General features: G+C 45.5%; 1 protein-coding gene and 1 non-coding gene across 2 annotated transcripts in view; one reads left to right on the top strand and one right to left on the bottom strand.

Annotated features, from left to right (window-relative positions):
- Positions 1 to 15,894, top strand: part of LOC124717276 (poly [ADP-ribose] polymerase tankyrase-1-like) — a 93,957-nt gene that overhangs the window by 28,284 nt on the left and 49,779 nt on the right. The window contains exons 3-4 of the mRNA XM_047244090.1: positions 6,056 to 6,635; positions 15,613 to 15,750. Of these exons, the coding sequence (XP_047100046.1) occupies positions 6,056 to 6,635; positions 15,613 to 15,750 (718 nt within the window). The remainder of the gene's footprint in view (positions 1 to 6,055; positions 6,636 to 15,612; positions 15,751 to 15,894) is intronic.
- On the bottom strand, positions 14,992 to 15,066 carry Trnas-cga. Its single transcript has one exon. It is a non-coding gene; the product is annotated as a tRNA-Ser (tRNA).

The following is a 15,894-nucleotide window of genomic DNA, read 5'->3' as shown; positions in this document are numbered from 1 at the left end:
CCGGTGAAATTTAGCACTGTTGTGGCAGGTGGCAGAGCCGTACTACAGCGTCAAAGTGGCGTCTACATACGACTCACGTTACATGCAGCGTGCTGTTATTGAATTCTTGTGTATAGGAAAATAAAACCATAGTGAACATCCAAAAACATTTGTGTGCAGTATATGACGATGCTGCAGTTGATAGGAGTACAGTTGCCGCACAGTATGAAGCGCGGTTTCACGCATTGCGCGACCCCTCCCGCCGAAGGTCAAGTCCTCCCTCGGGCGTGGGTGTATGTGTTGTTCTTAGCATAAATTAGTTTAAGTTAGTTTCAGTAGTGTGTAAGTCTAGGAATAGATGAGCTCAGCAGCTTGGTCGCTTAGGAATTCACATACATTTCAACATCTTGAGTACAGTTGGGCGACAGGTAAAGAAAGTTACAGTCTCAGGAAATGAAGAAACAGATCAGCCACGCTCGGGACGTCCTGTCACAGCTACTGCTCCAGACATGCTGAATCGTGCGGATGCCATTATTCGTGCCAACCGGCGCATCTCAACTCGACAATTTCCTCTACAGTTGTCGGCCATCATTGGAAGTGCGTCTGAAATGATCGAGACTCTCGGATATTCAAAGAGGTGCTCACGATGGGTTCCACGAATGCTCACAGCGGACTACAAGATTCACAGAAAGGCCATTTCATCTGCATTGGTGGAGCGTTTTGAGACCGACAGAGAAGCTTTTCTGTCACGGATCGTTTCGGGGGACGAAAGCTGGGTGCACCACTTTGCACCAGAAACAAGAAGGTAGTTGATGAGTGGCATCATCTTCATTCACCACAAAAGAAGAAAATTCAAGACAACCCCCTCTGCCAAAAAAGTCATGGTGACATTGTGATGACATTCTCGTGCATGTGATGCCAAGAGGGTCAACCATCAATTCAGAGGCATACGTGAGGACTCTGAATCAACTCAAGAACAGTTTCGGACGTATTCGATCGGACAAGAACCCATCAGAAATCTTGCTCAAACACGATAATGCACTCCCACACACAAGTCTGAGAACCTGGGAACACATCGCCAAATTGGGTTGGACATCACTGCCTCATCCACGCTGCAGTCCAGTCCTGCCATCCTTGGACTTCCATGTTCGCGCCGCTTAAAGATTCTGTACGGGGAATACACTTTGAAGATTCGAGTGTGTCAGTCACGCAGTAAAACATGGCTACGCCTACAGGACAAGAGCTTTTACCACCAGGGAATACATGTTCTTCCACAAAATTGACGTACAGCCATAAAACGTGATGTAGTCTACGTAGAAAAATAGGAAATGAACGAAACATATTGGTGTATATTGTCACCAAATTCTGACTCTTACCAATAAATGTGTTCTCAGAAAAATGTGGTTCATTATTTATTGAACGACCCTTGTAGATCGCGCCCTTGCATTTCCCTTTTCAGATTTTCTAGCTTCACTACCGCATTAACATTTCTTACATTCTACGCTCCGGCGAATAACCATTTCGTTGAGTATGGTACTCGATGTTTTTCTCATTGTCACCGTGTGATTGGCAGTCCACTACCAGAGAAAGGTATGGAGAACTAATCCGATATCTTTTCCCAATGGAAAGTTCATCACGATGACATATGTGTGACTTACACGTTACGTGACTTTAATGCAGTGGTTACCACTGCCTCCCGCATCCGCATGCCGTTACTCTTTGGCGGCTGGGTACGGGTTTGACGAACCTGGCACCGCTGAGCTACTGCCGCCACTATTCCCCTGCAGTCCTGGGCCCTGCTCTGCCAGAGCGCAAAACGCGCTGGGATGTTGGCGATCGTACCTCAGCTGTCTGAATCTGTAGGACGACACAGTCCTCTGTTACAACCACGTACTACCAGTTCTGCAGCATGCGGACCGCTTCAGCGTAGACAGTGTTCCCTTTCTATAAAGAGGTGACTAATATTTCGCCGGGTGAGCTTACAAACAAAATAAAGTCAAATGGAAACAGTACGTGTGACGTTATACGCGTATTTTTGATCATGGTAGCACAAATCAAGAATCTCACTTCGCTGAGGCAAAGTATTTGAAAGATCTCCAGATATTATTACTAATAATTACTAATTATCAGAGATATTTAGGTTACGGTCAAAAAATACGTTTCGTCCATAGCAACGATTACACGTCGATCGCGTGTTTCCAGTTGAACTCTGACTGATAAAAAGTGCTACCCTTCCAACAAAATATCGCCACAGCTGGTTCGAAATGTCTACGGCTTCTATACATTAGTATTAGCGCTTATCGATAAGGACACTGTCGTACTGTCTTTGGAGCGACCGCTAGTATTTCCGGGTTGTCGTGTTTGGCGCGTTCCGTCGGGACGGAGCAGCAGTGCGGTCCGGACAGCCATGTCCTGCCCACCGTTGCTGACACGTGACCTGAGTGGGGACGACCTCGGTTGGTCGTTCGGTCGGTCGTCTCATTGGACGGCATGTATTTGGTCGCCGACCGCTTCTGGGTTCTCTATGTGTATCGACTTGTGATTCGCCCTTGTTGTTCCACAGTGACTGTTTTAGTATTCTTCGAGTTGTTTGTGGAAGTGTTTTCGCGCAACACTTTGTCTGAGCAGTTATTTTAATGCTGTCTGTGTGCTGGATTGAGTCGGTCAGTTAGGACAGAGCAGCAAGTAAGCCTCCACGGTACGGGGTCAGGCCGGGACCACTGGCGGCGTGCACGCGCGTCGGATTGTGAGGCGCTAGCTGCGAGAGCTGCAAAGATCGTTGCCCACTCAACCTGGACACTGAAGTTGAGCGATCAGTTAACCTGTAATGAAACCTCAACTGCTGTGACATATTTTGAAACTGATAACGGCCCGCTGCACAACCATAACCTGATCTGCTCTATCCTGCGAAACTAGATTTCACATTTCTCTATTCCTAATGTTAAAGAACGTATTCCTCCCCTGGTTCCTTTGTTTTACCAGAAGCCAAACTGATTTTCGGAATGCATGATGGTTTTCACTTTTTGAGGACAATCGAAATTATTGTTTTAGGATGCATTCACAACTAGACCGAGCGTTCTGTAATTTTCGCGTTTTAAGATGTTCGAATTTTTGTGGATGGACGCTTATGGTTCCTCAGGTTTTACGGAATTACTTGAGATTAATCTATTGAGATGAATATTCCAACTACTGGTGTTGTCTGATATAAAGTAAGTATAATAAGAGAACAGTGATTTAAACTCTTATTTAAAGAATAACCGCGACATTTTAGATGTTGAGTGTGAACTGGAGGATGAATTACACCATATAACTGAGAACTGAAAATTTTTTTGGAAATGTGTGGCATGTTCCTATGGGGCCAAAGTGCTGAGATCATTGGTTCAAAAAATGGTTCAAATGGCTCTGAGTACTATAGGACTTAATTCTGAGGTCATCAGTCCCCTAGAACTTAGAACTACTTAAACCCAACTAACCTAAGGACATCACACACATTCATGCCGGAGGCAGGATTCGAACCTGCGACCGTAGCAGTCACGCGGTTCTAAAGTGAAGCGCCTAGAACCGCACGGCCACCGCGGCCGGCTGATATCATTGGTCCCTAGCATTACACACTTCTTAACTTAACTTACACTAAGGAGAACACACACACCCATCCCCGAGGGAGGACTCGAACCTCTGATGGGGAGAGCCATGTGAACCGCGGCAAGGCATCTTGGGATGCCTGTGAATGGTGCGAAAATTGGCACTTCACCCCAAATAACATAAGGGTGAAGACAACCACATGAGTGCTAAAAGGAATCCATTAAACTTTGGTTACATGATAATCAGTCAAATCTAAAGGCCGCAGATTCAACTAAATACCTAGGTATTACAATTACGAACAACTTAAATTGGAAGGAACACACAGGAAATGTTGTGGGGAAGTCTAACTAAAGACTGCGTTTTATTGGCAGGACACTTGGAAAATGTAACAGATTTACTAAGGAGACTGCCTACACTACGCTTGTACTTCCTCTTTTAGAAAGCAGCTGTGTGGTGTGGGATCCTTACCAGATAGGGTTGATGGAGTACATCGAAAAAGTTCAAAAGAAGGGCAGCATGTTTTGTATTATTGCGAAATATGGGAGAGAGTATCACTGAAATGATACAGGATTTGGGCTGGACATCATTAAAACAAAGGCGTTTTTCGTTGCGACGGAATCTTGCCCTTCACGGGCAAGCGCTCAACCGTGAGAGCTTCTGTAAAGTTTGGAAGGTAGGAGACGAGGTACTGGCAGAAGTACGGCTGTGAGGACGGGGCGTGAGTCGTGCTCGGGTAGCTCAGTTGGTTGAGCACTTGCCCACAAGAGCCAATGGTCCCGAGTTCGAGTCTCGGTCCGGCACACAGTTTTAATCTGCCAGGAAGTTTCATATCAGCGCACACTCCGCTGCAGACTGAAAATCTCATTCTGGAAACCTAGAGCTTTTCGAGCAAACAAGCAGTAAATACAATAAACGGTTTAGTTTAAGATTTTGCAGCTGTTCGCCTGTGCCACCTGTTTAAGACATAGAAAAGATATCACACACTTACAGCACAGAGCAACTTTTGCTAGATGTTGATCTGCCTGTGGCTCGAGCAGGTGCAGAGGGCACTGTGTAAAGGTCGGGACACACACGTCCGGGCCGTGTCGGGGCCGAGCGTCGGACGAGTGACGGCCGTGCTCCGGACCGTTCCTGCAGGGGCCACACATGACTGGGGCACGTCCGTGTCTCTGTTGTTCCTTGTAGTGACTCGGACGCGGTGATCTGGGTTTCTGTTGTGAAATCTGTAAAACATGTTCACTAATTTTCGTAATAGTGAATTAGGACTAGATGGAAAGCACATAACAATACAGGCTCCAAAGAACTCAGGAAGTCTCTATTGGAATTACAAAAACACGTATTCCATTGTGCTTCTTGCTCTGGTTAACCCATGTTATAATGTTATTGCAATAGACGCGGGAGCGTACGGAAAAAACTCTGATGGAGGCATTCTAGTAAATTCAAACCTTGGAGAGTCATTGGAAAACAATACACTTAGTGTCCCAAAGAGTAAAACCTTACCCGGAACTGATGTTGAACTTCCAATGGTAATTGTAGGCAATGAAGCTTTTCCTCTCAAAACATACTTGATGGGATCATATCTCGGCAGGAACTTAACAAATGACAAGGCTATTTTTAATTTATCGTTTGAGTCGGGTAAGAAGAATATCCGAAAATGCATTTGGTATATTGAAACAGAAATTTCGAATATTTAGAAGAATCCTTCAGGGAGATCCTAATAACCTTACAATGATTGTGACGGCTGCGTGTGCACTGTACAACTTTATTCGAAAAATGGAAGGTTGTAGGGTGCCCGAACAGATGATGGATCTAAAGGAAACTGCTTAGGGATCCAGAAGATCATCAAATCTTCGAAACCAACCTGGAATTCGTGGGAGATCAACAGACGCTGCATTTGCTGTACGAGAACAACTCAAAAAATTCCTGAATCATCCACAAGGGACTGTGGAATGGGAAGAACACGTCACCTTGGCGATATAACGATGACATAAACCAAACATCTGTTTGTAAAATAAAAAGTAAATAAATATCTTTCGGGTATTCAAACTTGTATAGTTTTTTTCTTACCTTTGGCTTTTAGATCTGTTGCAATTGTCTTCCAAACTCTGTCTTTGTACTCGGTATTCCTGTAGTTTTCACTTCCCTGATCGTAAAGTACAGGAAACTTACGAACTTGTTCTATTAGTCGTTCCACATCCATGTTTTGTACACAGAACTGTCTTGCGCAGTTGCACAGCTCACAAGACAATTCTACCGTCAGGCCGTGTCCGTCACTGAAAAGTTAAACACGGCGAATCCCGCCCGGCCCGGCTCCGGCCCGTTGACGTTCCCCGTGCACGGCCCGGTCAAGTGGGGCCCGCTACATTCGTTTTAATGATGTATTTCGTTGTCCAGGTGACGGCCGATACTCGGACGTGTCTCGGTACGGACACGGTCCGGACATGTGTGTCCCGACCTTATGGGAAGAGAGCTGCTCAGTGACGCCGTGTTTCAGACTCGTCCACCGTGTCAGCAGTCGGTGAGGACGGGGTGACGGCGGCCGCGGACCTGGCTGACCTGCTGGACGCGAGTAGCGGTGCTGTGGTGACTCTGGTGGCGGGCGAGACGCGCCTGGTGGCGCACAGGGCTGTCCTCGCCGCCAGGTGCCCCGTGTTAGCCGCCATTTTTGTCCACGACGCGCCGAAGGCCAGCGGCGGCGGCCAGGCCAGCGTCGCGGACGTGGAGGGCCCGGCGCTGCGCCACCTCGTGGCCTACTGCTACACCCTCCGGGCCCCCCAGCTGCGCGGCACGGCCCACCAGCTGCTGGCCGCCGCTGACAAGTTCGGCTTGCCAGCTCTCAAGTCTGCCTGCGAGCAGCAGGTGGCCGCGCAGCTGTCTGCGGAGACTGCGGCGGCTGCAGCTGTGGTCGCAGTCAGGCACGGCACTGACAGCCACAGGCAGGCCGTCGTGGCCTTCGTAAAGGCCCACCTGCTCCACGTGATGGCCACCCGGGGTTGGGCAGAGGCGATGCGAAGCCACCCCGAGGACTTGCTGGAAGTGATTCGGCTGATGTCTCGTCCGTCAAACGAGACCGAGTAAGTATCCGACGAGCCACCCTTCTGCAGTTTTACAGATGTGTGCATTTCCATACCTACAGTTTTTGCTACTAAGTTTCCCCAGATGAGCCAGTGCTCTAAAATACACCACCATAGATCATTACGGTTTTATCGACATTTCAGTCCACAGTTCGTGGTCTAGTGGCTAGCATCGGTGCCTCCGGATCGGAGGGTCCCGGGTTCGATTCCTGGCCGGATTGCCGATTTTCTCTGCCCAGGGACTGGGTGTTTGTGTTGTCCTCATAATTTCATCATCATTGTCATCATTCATGACAGTAACTAGAATGGATTGGGTAAAAATTGGACTGTGCAAAAATTGGGACTGTGTAGTTGAGGGCCCTACAAACCAAACATCGCCACTGACATGTCGTAATAAGGTCATCAAATGTCTGAACGGAGCAGTGTTTACCAACAAATAAGTTATCAACTGTTTTGATCTACATCTACATCTACACGATTACTCCGCAATTCACATTTAAGTGCTTGGCAGAGGGTTCATCGAACCACAATCATACTATCTCTCTACCATTCCACTCCCGAACAGCGCGCGGGAAAAACGAACACCTAAACCTTTCTGTCCGAGCTCTGATTTCTCTTATTTTATTTTGATGATCATTCCTACCTATGGAGATTGGGCTCAACAAAATATTTTCGCATTCGGAAGAGAAAGTTGGTGACTGAAATTTCGTAAATAGATCTCGCCGCGACAAAAAACGTCTTTGCTTTAATGACTTCCATCCCAACTCGCGTATCGTATCTGCCACACTCTCTCCCTTATTACGTGAAAATACAAAACGAGCTGCCCTTTTTGCACCCTGTCGATGTCCTCCGTCAATCCCACCTGGTAAGGATCCCACACCGTGCAGCAATATTCTAACAGAGGACGAACGAGTGTAGTGTAAGCTGTCTCTTTAGTGGACTTGTTGCATCTTCTAAGTGTCCTGCCAATGAAACGCAACCTTTGGCTTGCCTTCCCCACAATATTATCTATGTGGTCTTTCCAACTGAAGTTGTTCGTAATTTTAACACCCCAGTACTTAGTTGAATTGACAGCCTTGAGAATTGTACTATTTATCGAGTAATCGAATTCCAACGGATTTCTTTTGGAACTCATGTGGATCACCTCACACTTTTCGTTATTTAGTGTCAACTGCCACCTGCCACACCATACAGCAATCTTTTCTAAATCGCTTTGCAACTGATACTGGTCTTCGGATGACCTTACTAGATGGTAAATTACAGCATCATCTGCGAACAACCTAAGAGATCTGCTCAGATTCTCACCCAGGTCATTTATATAGATCAGGAACAGCAGAGGTCCCAGGACGCTTCCCTGGGGAACACCTGATATCACTTCAGTTTTACTCGATGATTTGCCGTCTATTACTATGAACTGCGACCTTCCTGACAGGAAATCACGAATCCAGTCCCGCAACTGAGACATTACCCCATAGGCCCGCAGCTTTATTAGAAGTCGCTTGTGAGGAACGGTGTCAAAAGCTTTCCGGAAATCTAGAAATACGGAATCAACTTGAGATCCACTGTCGATAGCGGCCATTACTTCGTGCGAATAAAGAGCTAGCTGCGTTGCACAATAACGATGTTTTCTGAAACCATGCTGATTACGTATCAATAGATCGTTCCCTTCAAGGTGATTCATAATGTTTGAATACAGTATATGCTCCAAAACCCTACTGCAAACCGACGTCAATGATATAGGTCTGTAGTTCGATGGATTGCTCCTATTACCCTTCTTAAACACTGGTGCGACTTGCGCAATTTTCCAATCTGTAGGTACAGATCTATCGGTGAGCGAGCGGTTGTATATGATTGCTAAGAAGGGAGCTATTGTATCAGCGTAATCTGAAAGGAACCTAATCGGTATACAGTCTGGACCTGAAAACTTGCCCGTATCAAGCGATTTGAGTTGCTTCGCAACCCCTAAGGTATCTACTTCTAAGAAACTCATGCTAGCAGCTGATCGTGTTTCAAATTCTGGAATATTCCATTCGTCTTCCCTGGTGAAGGAATTTCGGAAAACTGCGTTCAATAACTCTGCTTTAGTGGCACAGTCGTCGGTAACAGTACCATCGGCACTGCGCAGCAAAGGTATTGACTGCGTTTTGCCGCTTGTGTACTTTACATACGACCAGAATTTCTTCGGATTTTCTACCAAATTTCGAGACAATGTTTCGTTGTGGAACCTATTAAAGGCATCTCGCATTGAAGTCCGTGACAAATTTCGCGCGTCTGTAAATTTTAGCCAATCTTCGGGATTTCGCGTTCTTTTGAACTTTACATGCTTTTTCCGTTGCCTCTGGCTGGTTCAAATGGCTCTGAGCACTATGGGACTTAACATCTGTGGTCATCAGTCCCCTAGAACTTAGAACTACTTAAACCTACCCAACCTAAGGACATCACACACATCCATGCCCGAGGCAGGATTCGAACCTGCGACCGTAGCAGCCGCGCGGTTCCGGACTGGGCGCCTGAACCGCTAGACCACCGCGGCCGGCCGTTGCATCTGCAACAGCGTTCGGACCTGTTTTGTGTACCATGGGGGATCAGGTCCATCTCTTACCAATTTATGAGGTATGAATCTCTCAATTGCTGTGAAACTTCCTGGTAGATTAAAACTGTGTACCGGACCGAGACTCGAACTCGGGACCTTTGCCTTTTGCGGGCAAGTGCTCTACCAACTGAGCTACCGGATCACGACACACGGCCCGTCCTTACAGCTTTCCTTCTGCCAGTACCTCGTCTCCTACCTTCCAAATTTTACAGAAGCTCTCCTGCGAACCTTGCGGAGGCCCTAGTCACACGACATATATATTTATTTATTCCTTTCCCTCAGCCCATATTCACCTACTACTTCTCCTTCTCTTCTTTTTCCAACTATCGAATTAAATTTTTGTCTCCCTTAACTATCTGAATAATTTCTTTTAGCTAATAGTATGTTTCCTCAATCTTCTCCTTATCAGCGGAGCTAGTTGTCATATAAAGTTGTACTATTGTGGTGAGTGTGGCTATGTGTCAATCTTGGCTACAATAATGCATTCACCGTGCTGTTGATAGTAGCTTATCTGCATTCCTTATTCATTATGAATCGTACTACTGAATTACCCCCATTTGATTTTGTATTTGTAACACTGTATTCGGCTGACCAGAAGTCCTGTTCTTCCTGCCTCAGAACTTCACTAATTCCCACTATATCTAACTTTAACCCATCGATTTCCTTTTTTAAATTATCTAACCTACCTGGCCAATTAAGGGATCTGACATTCCATGCTCTGATGAATAGAACGCCAGTTTTGTTTCTCCTGATAACGACATACCCCCGGTAGTTCCCCCCCCCCCCCCCCCCCCTCAAGAGATCCGAATGGGGGTTCATTTGATCTCCGTAACATTTTACCCAAGAGGATGCCATCATCATTTAACCACACAGTAGAGCTACATCCCCTCGGGAAAAATTACAGCTGTAATTTCCCCTTGCTTTCAGCCATTCGCAGTACCACCACAGCAAGGTCATATTGGTGGTTTTAACAAGGCTAGATCAGTCAGTCATCCAGATTATTGCGCCTGCAACTACTGAAGAGGCTGCTGCCCCTCTTCAGGAGCCACACGTTTATCTGACCTCTCAACAGATACCACTTATTTGTGGTTGCACCTCTGGTATGGCTATCTGTATTGCTGAGGCACACAAGGATCCCCACCAATGCCAAAATATATGGTTCATGGGGAAGATAATACACTACCTAAATTAAATAGAGTCCCTTCAGTAATTCCTGATCGTCATCTACTTCATTGCCTCAGGCTTCACAAATTTTTGAATGGTCAGCTTATTGTAAAAACAATTTCTCATACAGCTTCTGTTCCCATCTTCAGGATCTACGTGATAGGCTTCATTTTGAGTCAATCGTAAATTCATAGCACAATAACGTCCCACACCTTCAATACCATATGCGAATGTCTCAATTGGTTAGTGTCATTAAATATTGCTTTTAACTGTTTATTTTCTTTTGCCATGACTATACTGCTTCATTATTAGCTCATTAATGAATTATATGTTTAATTATACTATCATCCACACTCCTCTCACAGTTGTTTCTACTTGTCACAACATTACATACAAACTTCCGTCAAGTGGCTTACGTAGTATAGCTCCCGTGTCAAAAATTCCTACTGTGCTTTTGCACTGCACTGAGAGAATAACTGCCAGTCCCATACTTCGTAACGTCTTACCTCGAGCGCATTAGTAGCATTAATTTAGTAACTACTGATACAATATATGTGGTCTACTGACAAACCTACAGTAGTCACGTGACTGAGCACACAATATGCATAAACTTATTTTTATATACCCTTACAATAGCCACATTCAAATGACACGGGTGAAATGCTGACCTTCAAAGTGGAACTCGAAGCTGCAGCAATTCACGTCTGCAGACAACCCACAGAGGCGACTACACGACTAAAAGGAAATCGTCTATTTTCGACGTCAACGTGCAACACCCACGCTGCGGCATAAGCTGTGGAGGGCAAATGAAACGTGTTGAATGAACGAGGAAACAGTACAGTCGCTACCACAGTGTAGAAAGGGAGCGATTTATCTGACGTCCAAACAAGCACGAGCATTGGCTTTCCGGCCAAGAAACATTTTCGAAACTGCCAAGTTTGTAAACTGTATGTGTGCTATCGAGTTATTATTTCCAAAAACGAAAGTTTTCTCTATTGTGGGTAGTGCTCTTTAGTGGTAATGGAAAAATACATTTTGATAAGAGGAAATTAACTGGAGTGCCATTAATTAAAAGAAGCAGCCAAGTAAAAAGAATGATATGACAGCAAACGATATGTACCACAGTCTCGCAGTTCTCCTAACTGAGACATAGACAAGTTGGCAGGCAAGGCTAATGTTGTTGAAATGAAACATTGGTTCATATACTGACGATACCTTTACATAGATAAGTACTTTACACACCTTGAAAATATCTTTCAAGTTCAACTGCCTACCACAAAATCATTCGAGAGAGCGACCATTAAGAGCGATCAACAAGAGCGGAGACACCGGAAGAGAGCGGGCCTCAGGAGAGAGAGAGATATCGAGAGAGACCGATCCAGACTCCGATCGTGTTTATATACAAATAGACAACTGAAGGCAACTCCACTGTCATTCTTACTCAGTCTCTTACTGCTCTGGAAGTCTCTTGCGGGGGAAAATGTTCGAGAGACTTCGCTGCGCACCTTTCTGGTGCGACCGATCGCACCAAATGTGGTTGTTGACGCCGCTTGCGTTGCATTTGATGCATTATTATCAATTAAAAAATACAGTTGCTCTCTTTCGCTAGTTTTGACATCTGTATGCTCTCTCACATTTAAGAATTAATTGCAATTTTACATTATAAGACAACTTAGAAATAATACGCGGAATTCATACAAAAATACGACCTTTCTGACGTAGGTTTTCATAAATTATTCAGTTTTGGGACTGAAATTTATTTACAAATGAAAAGAAACATTTCACCGTCCTGGTTAAAGCACAACCTGCGTGGCATAATGGCGCAATCAAAAACAGGTCCGGGTTCGATTCCCGGCGGGATCGGGGATTTTCTCTGCCTCGTGATGACTGGGTGTTGTGTGCTGTCCTTAGGTTAGTTAGGTTTAAGTAGTTCTAAGTTCTAGGTGACTGATGACCATAGATATTAAGTCCCATAGTGCTCAGCGCCATTTGAACCATTTCCAAAACAGGTGCCAAGGGAACTGTGGTGCATTGCGTGTCATGGATGACAGTGGTGAATGATGGCTGCAGAGACGTGTATGAGCTGACAGATATGCAGCCATTGAGCAGTTGACTGCCCAGATGAACTAAGGGGATATCAAAAGTGCTTATTCAGTGATCACTCAGCGAATGTTGGTGCATATGGTCCTGCTGTTCATCAGTGACAAAGGATGGAAGTTGCATGGGAGCACCAGAACTAGGTGTACACTGAATGGCGACAGGTGGCTATTTCGGAGAATGTTTCCGTTGCACTCATTGGATGAACTCGTCATTCTGGAAGGCACAAAGGATCGGCACAAGTATGCATCTACCCTTGGGGATCATGTCCACCCCTACAAGCTGTTTTTTCTTTCCTCGTCATGATTGCATCTACCAGTAGGACAATGCAACTTGTCACACAGCTCGCAGTATATCTACATGGTGTGAAGAGCATCAGGGTGAGTGGCCTGTAATCCCCTCGCCATGAAACTAGCGGATTTCAAACCAAACGAGAATGTACGGGACCACTTTCATCAGACAATCTGTGCCACGGATTGTCAACTGAGAAACTAAGCACAGACGGCCACGGCATGACAGCAAGTGTCTCTTGGAGCCTTTTGGAACGTCATTGGTTCTCTTCCTGCATGTCTCGCAGTTGCCCATGCGGTTATTTAGCCTATTCAGTGTTTTGACAGGTGATCATATTAATGTAACTGGACAGTGTTGCATGTATATAACAAAGAGTTTAGGGGTACGACTGCAAACATTTTTATTGATGACTGAGGTTAGTGAATGCACAATATTATGCGGTATTTAATTCATTTTCAGTCTAATAATAACAAATATTAGGAATAATATGGTTTTAGGTTGGTTAGTATGTCCAAGTAGGTGTGTCAAGAGCAGCAAGTCAGGTGCTGAAGTGTGGTCATGTGGATGCAAAATGTTTAGTCTGTACTGGCAAGTGTAGTCCACTTAATGGTGCAGCAGTTGTGGCCATGCGAAAACATCAGGAAGTACATTATGTGACTTATTTTTGGGAATACTGTTAGACACAGAGGAAAAATAACTAGCACACAGGAGTGGGTAGACGTTAAGGTATCAATGATCACAATATCTGCTCTTTATACCCATTTCCAAGCGTAAATGTATATATGCGTTGTCTCTGTTTTCTTTACTGACCTTACTCAGACACTTTGCAGTCAAATGATATTCAACATTCGCCTGCTCATTGAGGGTGCTCGTTGGCTAATATTAATCAAATACATGCTGTTGTGTACATAGTTCCGTGTAGTCAGCGCGTACACAACTTTCCCACTAGAGCGCGCCCCGCTAAGCACAACAGCGCAGGCGCAGCGCTCGTCCGTCTCCGCACTACAAGATGGCGCTGCCATAGACATGGACCAAATTCTGCTTCCGCCGATCGTCGTATTAATGTGTAACGCAGCCAATGAGATTGCTGCTTACGTAGAACCTTTTCTCCTCGTGGATCACACTCGCGCAGTGGTACATGAACGCGCGAGGTATTACAACGAGTGTACAGACCTCCAGTTAGTCAGTCTGCATTAGTCTGTACCAGTCTGCCTTTGTCTGCACCAGTCTGTACCAGTCTGCATTAGTCTGTACCAGTCTGTACGAGTTCTACGTTTGTCTGTACCAGTCTATAGTCAAGTTTCAGTCTGCACCTAATAAGATTACCATATTAGTGTACATAGCAATGACGATAAATGTATAGACACTTGTTAAGTATCAGAGATATATGTGAGAATAAGATTAACATACCAATACCAAAGGAACTTCAGATTGTCAATTGTAAATAGCATCCAGAACCAAGTTAAGTAATTTTTATGTTTGTTATTATTTTAATAAATGTGTGTGAAAATTAATCAAGTTCTGTTTAAAGTTGGTCACTGTCAATCTGCTACTCCAAGCGTACAAGTGGCATTACATCGTCGAACCTAACGGCAGAAGATAAACACGCCACGATAAGACAACGAGACATATCGCTGACACTCGCCTGCTTCGTTCGAGCTACTAGTCAAATAATTTGATTGTGTGTGTACTGAAGGTATTACAGTACGCACACCACACAGGCAGTGGGAAATGTTTCAATTTCTGTGATAATAATTCTTGCAACAATTAAATGGTTTACTGGTATGGCTTCATAATATCGCTAATTTTGTACCCCTTGCTTCCCTGGACGCCCTCCCCACTAGTTCAAAAGTTGCTCTCCTCGTTTTGCACCTGTGGCTTTACAGCCCGTCCGTGACACATGTGCTGGGAACGTCATTCAGTGACTACAGTGTCCAGTCAGTTTATTTAAAGTTGTTCCAGTTCTAGTTTCTGTTTTATTGTTGTTTTTATGTATTCAAACTGTGCTGTACAATAGTTATATCACTCCACGATAACTGTTGACCCTTGTATATACCTCTCATTTGCATATTATTTTGTACAACATGTATTTTGGTATGCAACGGAATTGTTGTGAGAATCTGAGGAGAAGCAGTGTGTGAAGTAGAACGATATTTTCACTCTGCAGCGGAGTGTGCGATGATATGAAACTTTCTGGCAGATCAAATCTGTGTGCCGGACCGAGACTCGAACTCGGGACCTTTGCCTTTCGAGGTCAAGTGCTCTACCAACTGAGCTACCCAAGCACGACTCACGCCCCGTCCTCACAGCTTTACTTCTGCCAGTACCTCGTCTCCTACCTTCCGGCACACAGTTTTGATCTGCCAGAAAGTTTCGTATGAGCACACACTCCGATGCAGAGTGAAAACCTCATTCTGGAAACATCCGCCAGGCTGTGGTTAAGCCATGTCTCCGCAATATCCTTTCTTTCAGGAGTGCTAGTTCTGCAGGTTTCGCAGGAGAGCTTCTGTAAAGTTTGGAAGGTTGGAGACGATGTACTGGCAGAAGTAAAGCTTTGAGGACGGGGCGTGAGTCGTGCTTGGGGAACTCAGTTGGTAGAGCACCTGCCTGCGAAAGGCAAAGGTCCCGAGTTCGAGTCTCGGTCCGGCACACAGTTTTGACCTGCCAAAAAGTTTCAGTGTCTGAAGTGATTAGCTCGATGGCAAGGCATTCACCTTTGTGGTCACACTACAGTCGTTGTTCCATTGTTAAGAATGACAATCCGTTAGCAGTAGTTCTTGTAGTGAGGTGCCCCCCGGCCTCCTCGCTAACACGGTGTCTCCCTCGGTCCAGCTCTCCAGCCACTGGAGACAGCAGGGCCACGGCGGCTACCAGCTCCAGCGAGAGCAGCAGCACTCCCATGGCAACCGCGCCACCAGTGGAAGCCTACACCACTCCACCTCCTGGTGACGCTGAAGTCTCTCGCATGAGGTGAGTTCCGTCGCGACGTCTGTACGTTTTCCACTTTAACAGGGGGCGTCAGCCAGTAGTTACAGACAAAAAAATCACACACCATTTTATTGCATTTTTTAATAAGGGAGAGGGGAGACTCTTAACAGTACTTGTTTCAGTCGA

Source organism: Schistocerca piceifrons, chromosome 9, assembly GCF_021461385.2.
Source record: "Schistocerca piceifrons isolate TAMUIC-IGC-003096 chromosome 9, iqSchPice1.1, whole genome shotgun sequence".
In the NCBI taxonomy this organism is placed as follows: Eukaryota; Metazoa; Arthropoda; class Insecta; order Orthoptera; family Acrididae; genus Schistocerca; species Schistocerca piceifrons.
The sequence above is the reverse complement of the archived record's forward strand: the minus strand, read 5'-3'. Positions and strand labels throughout refer to the sequence as shown.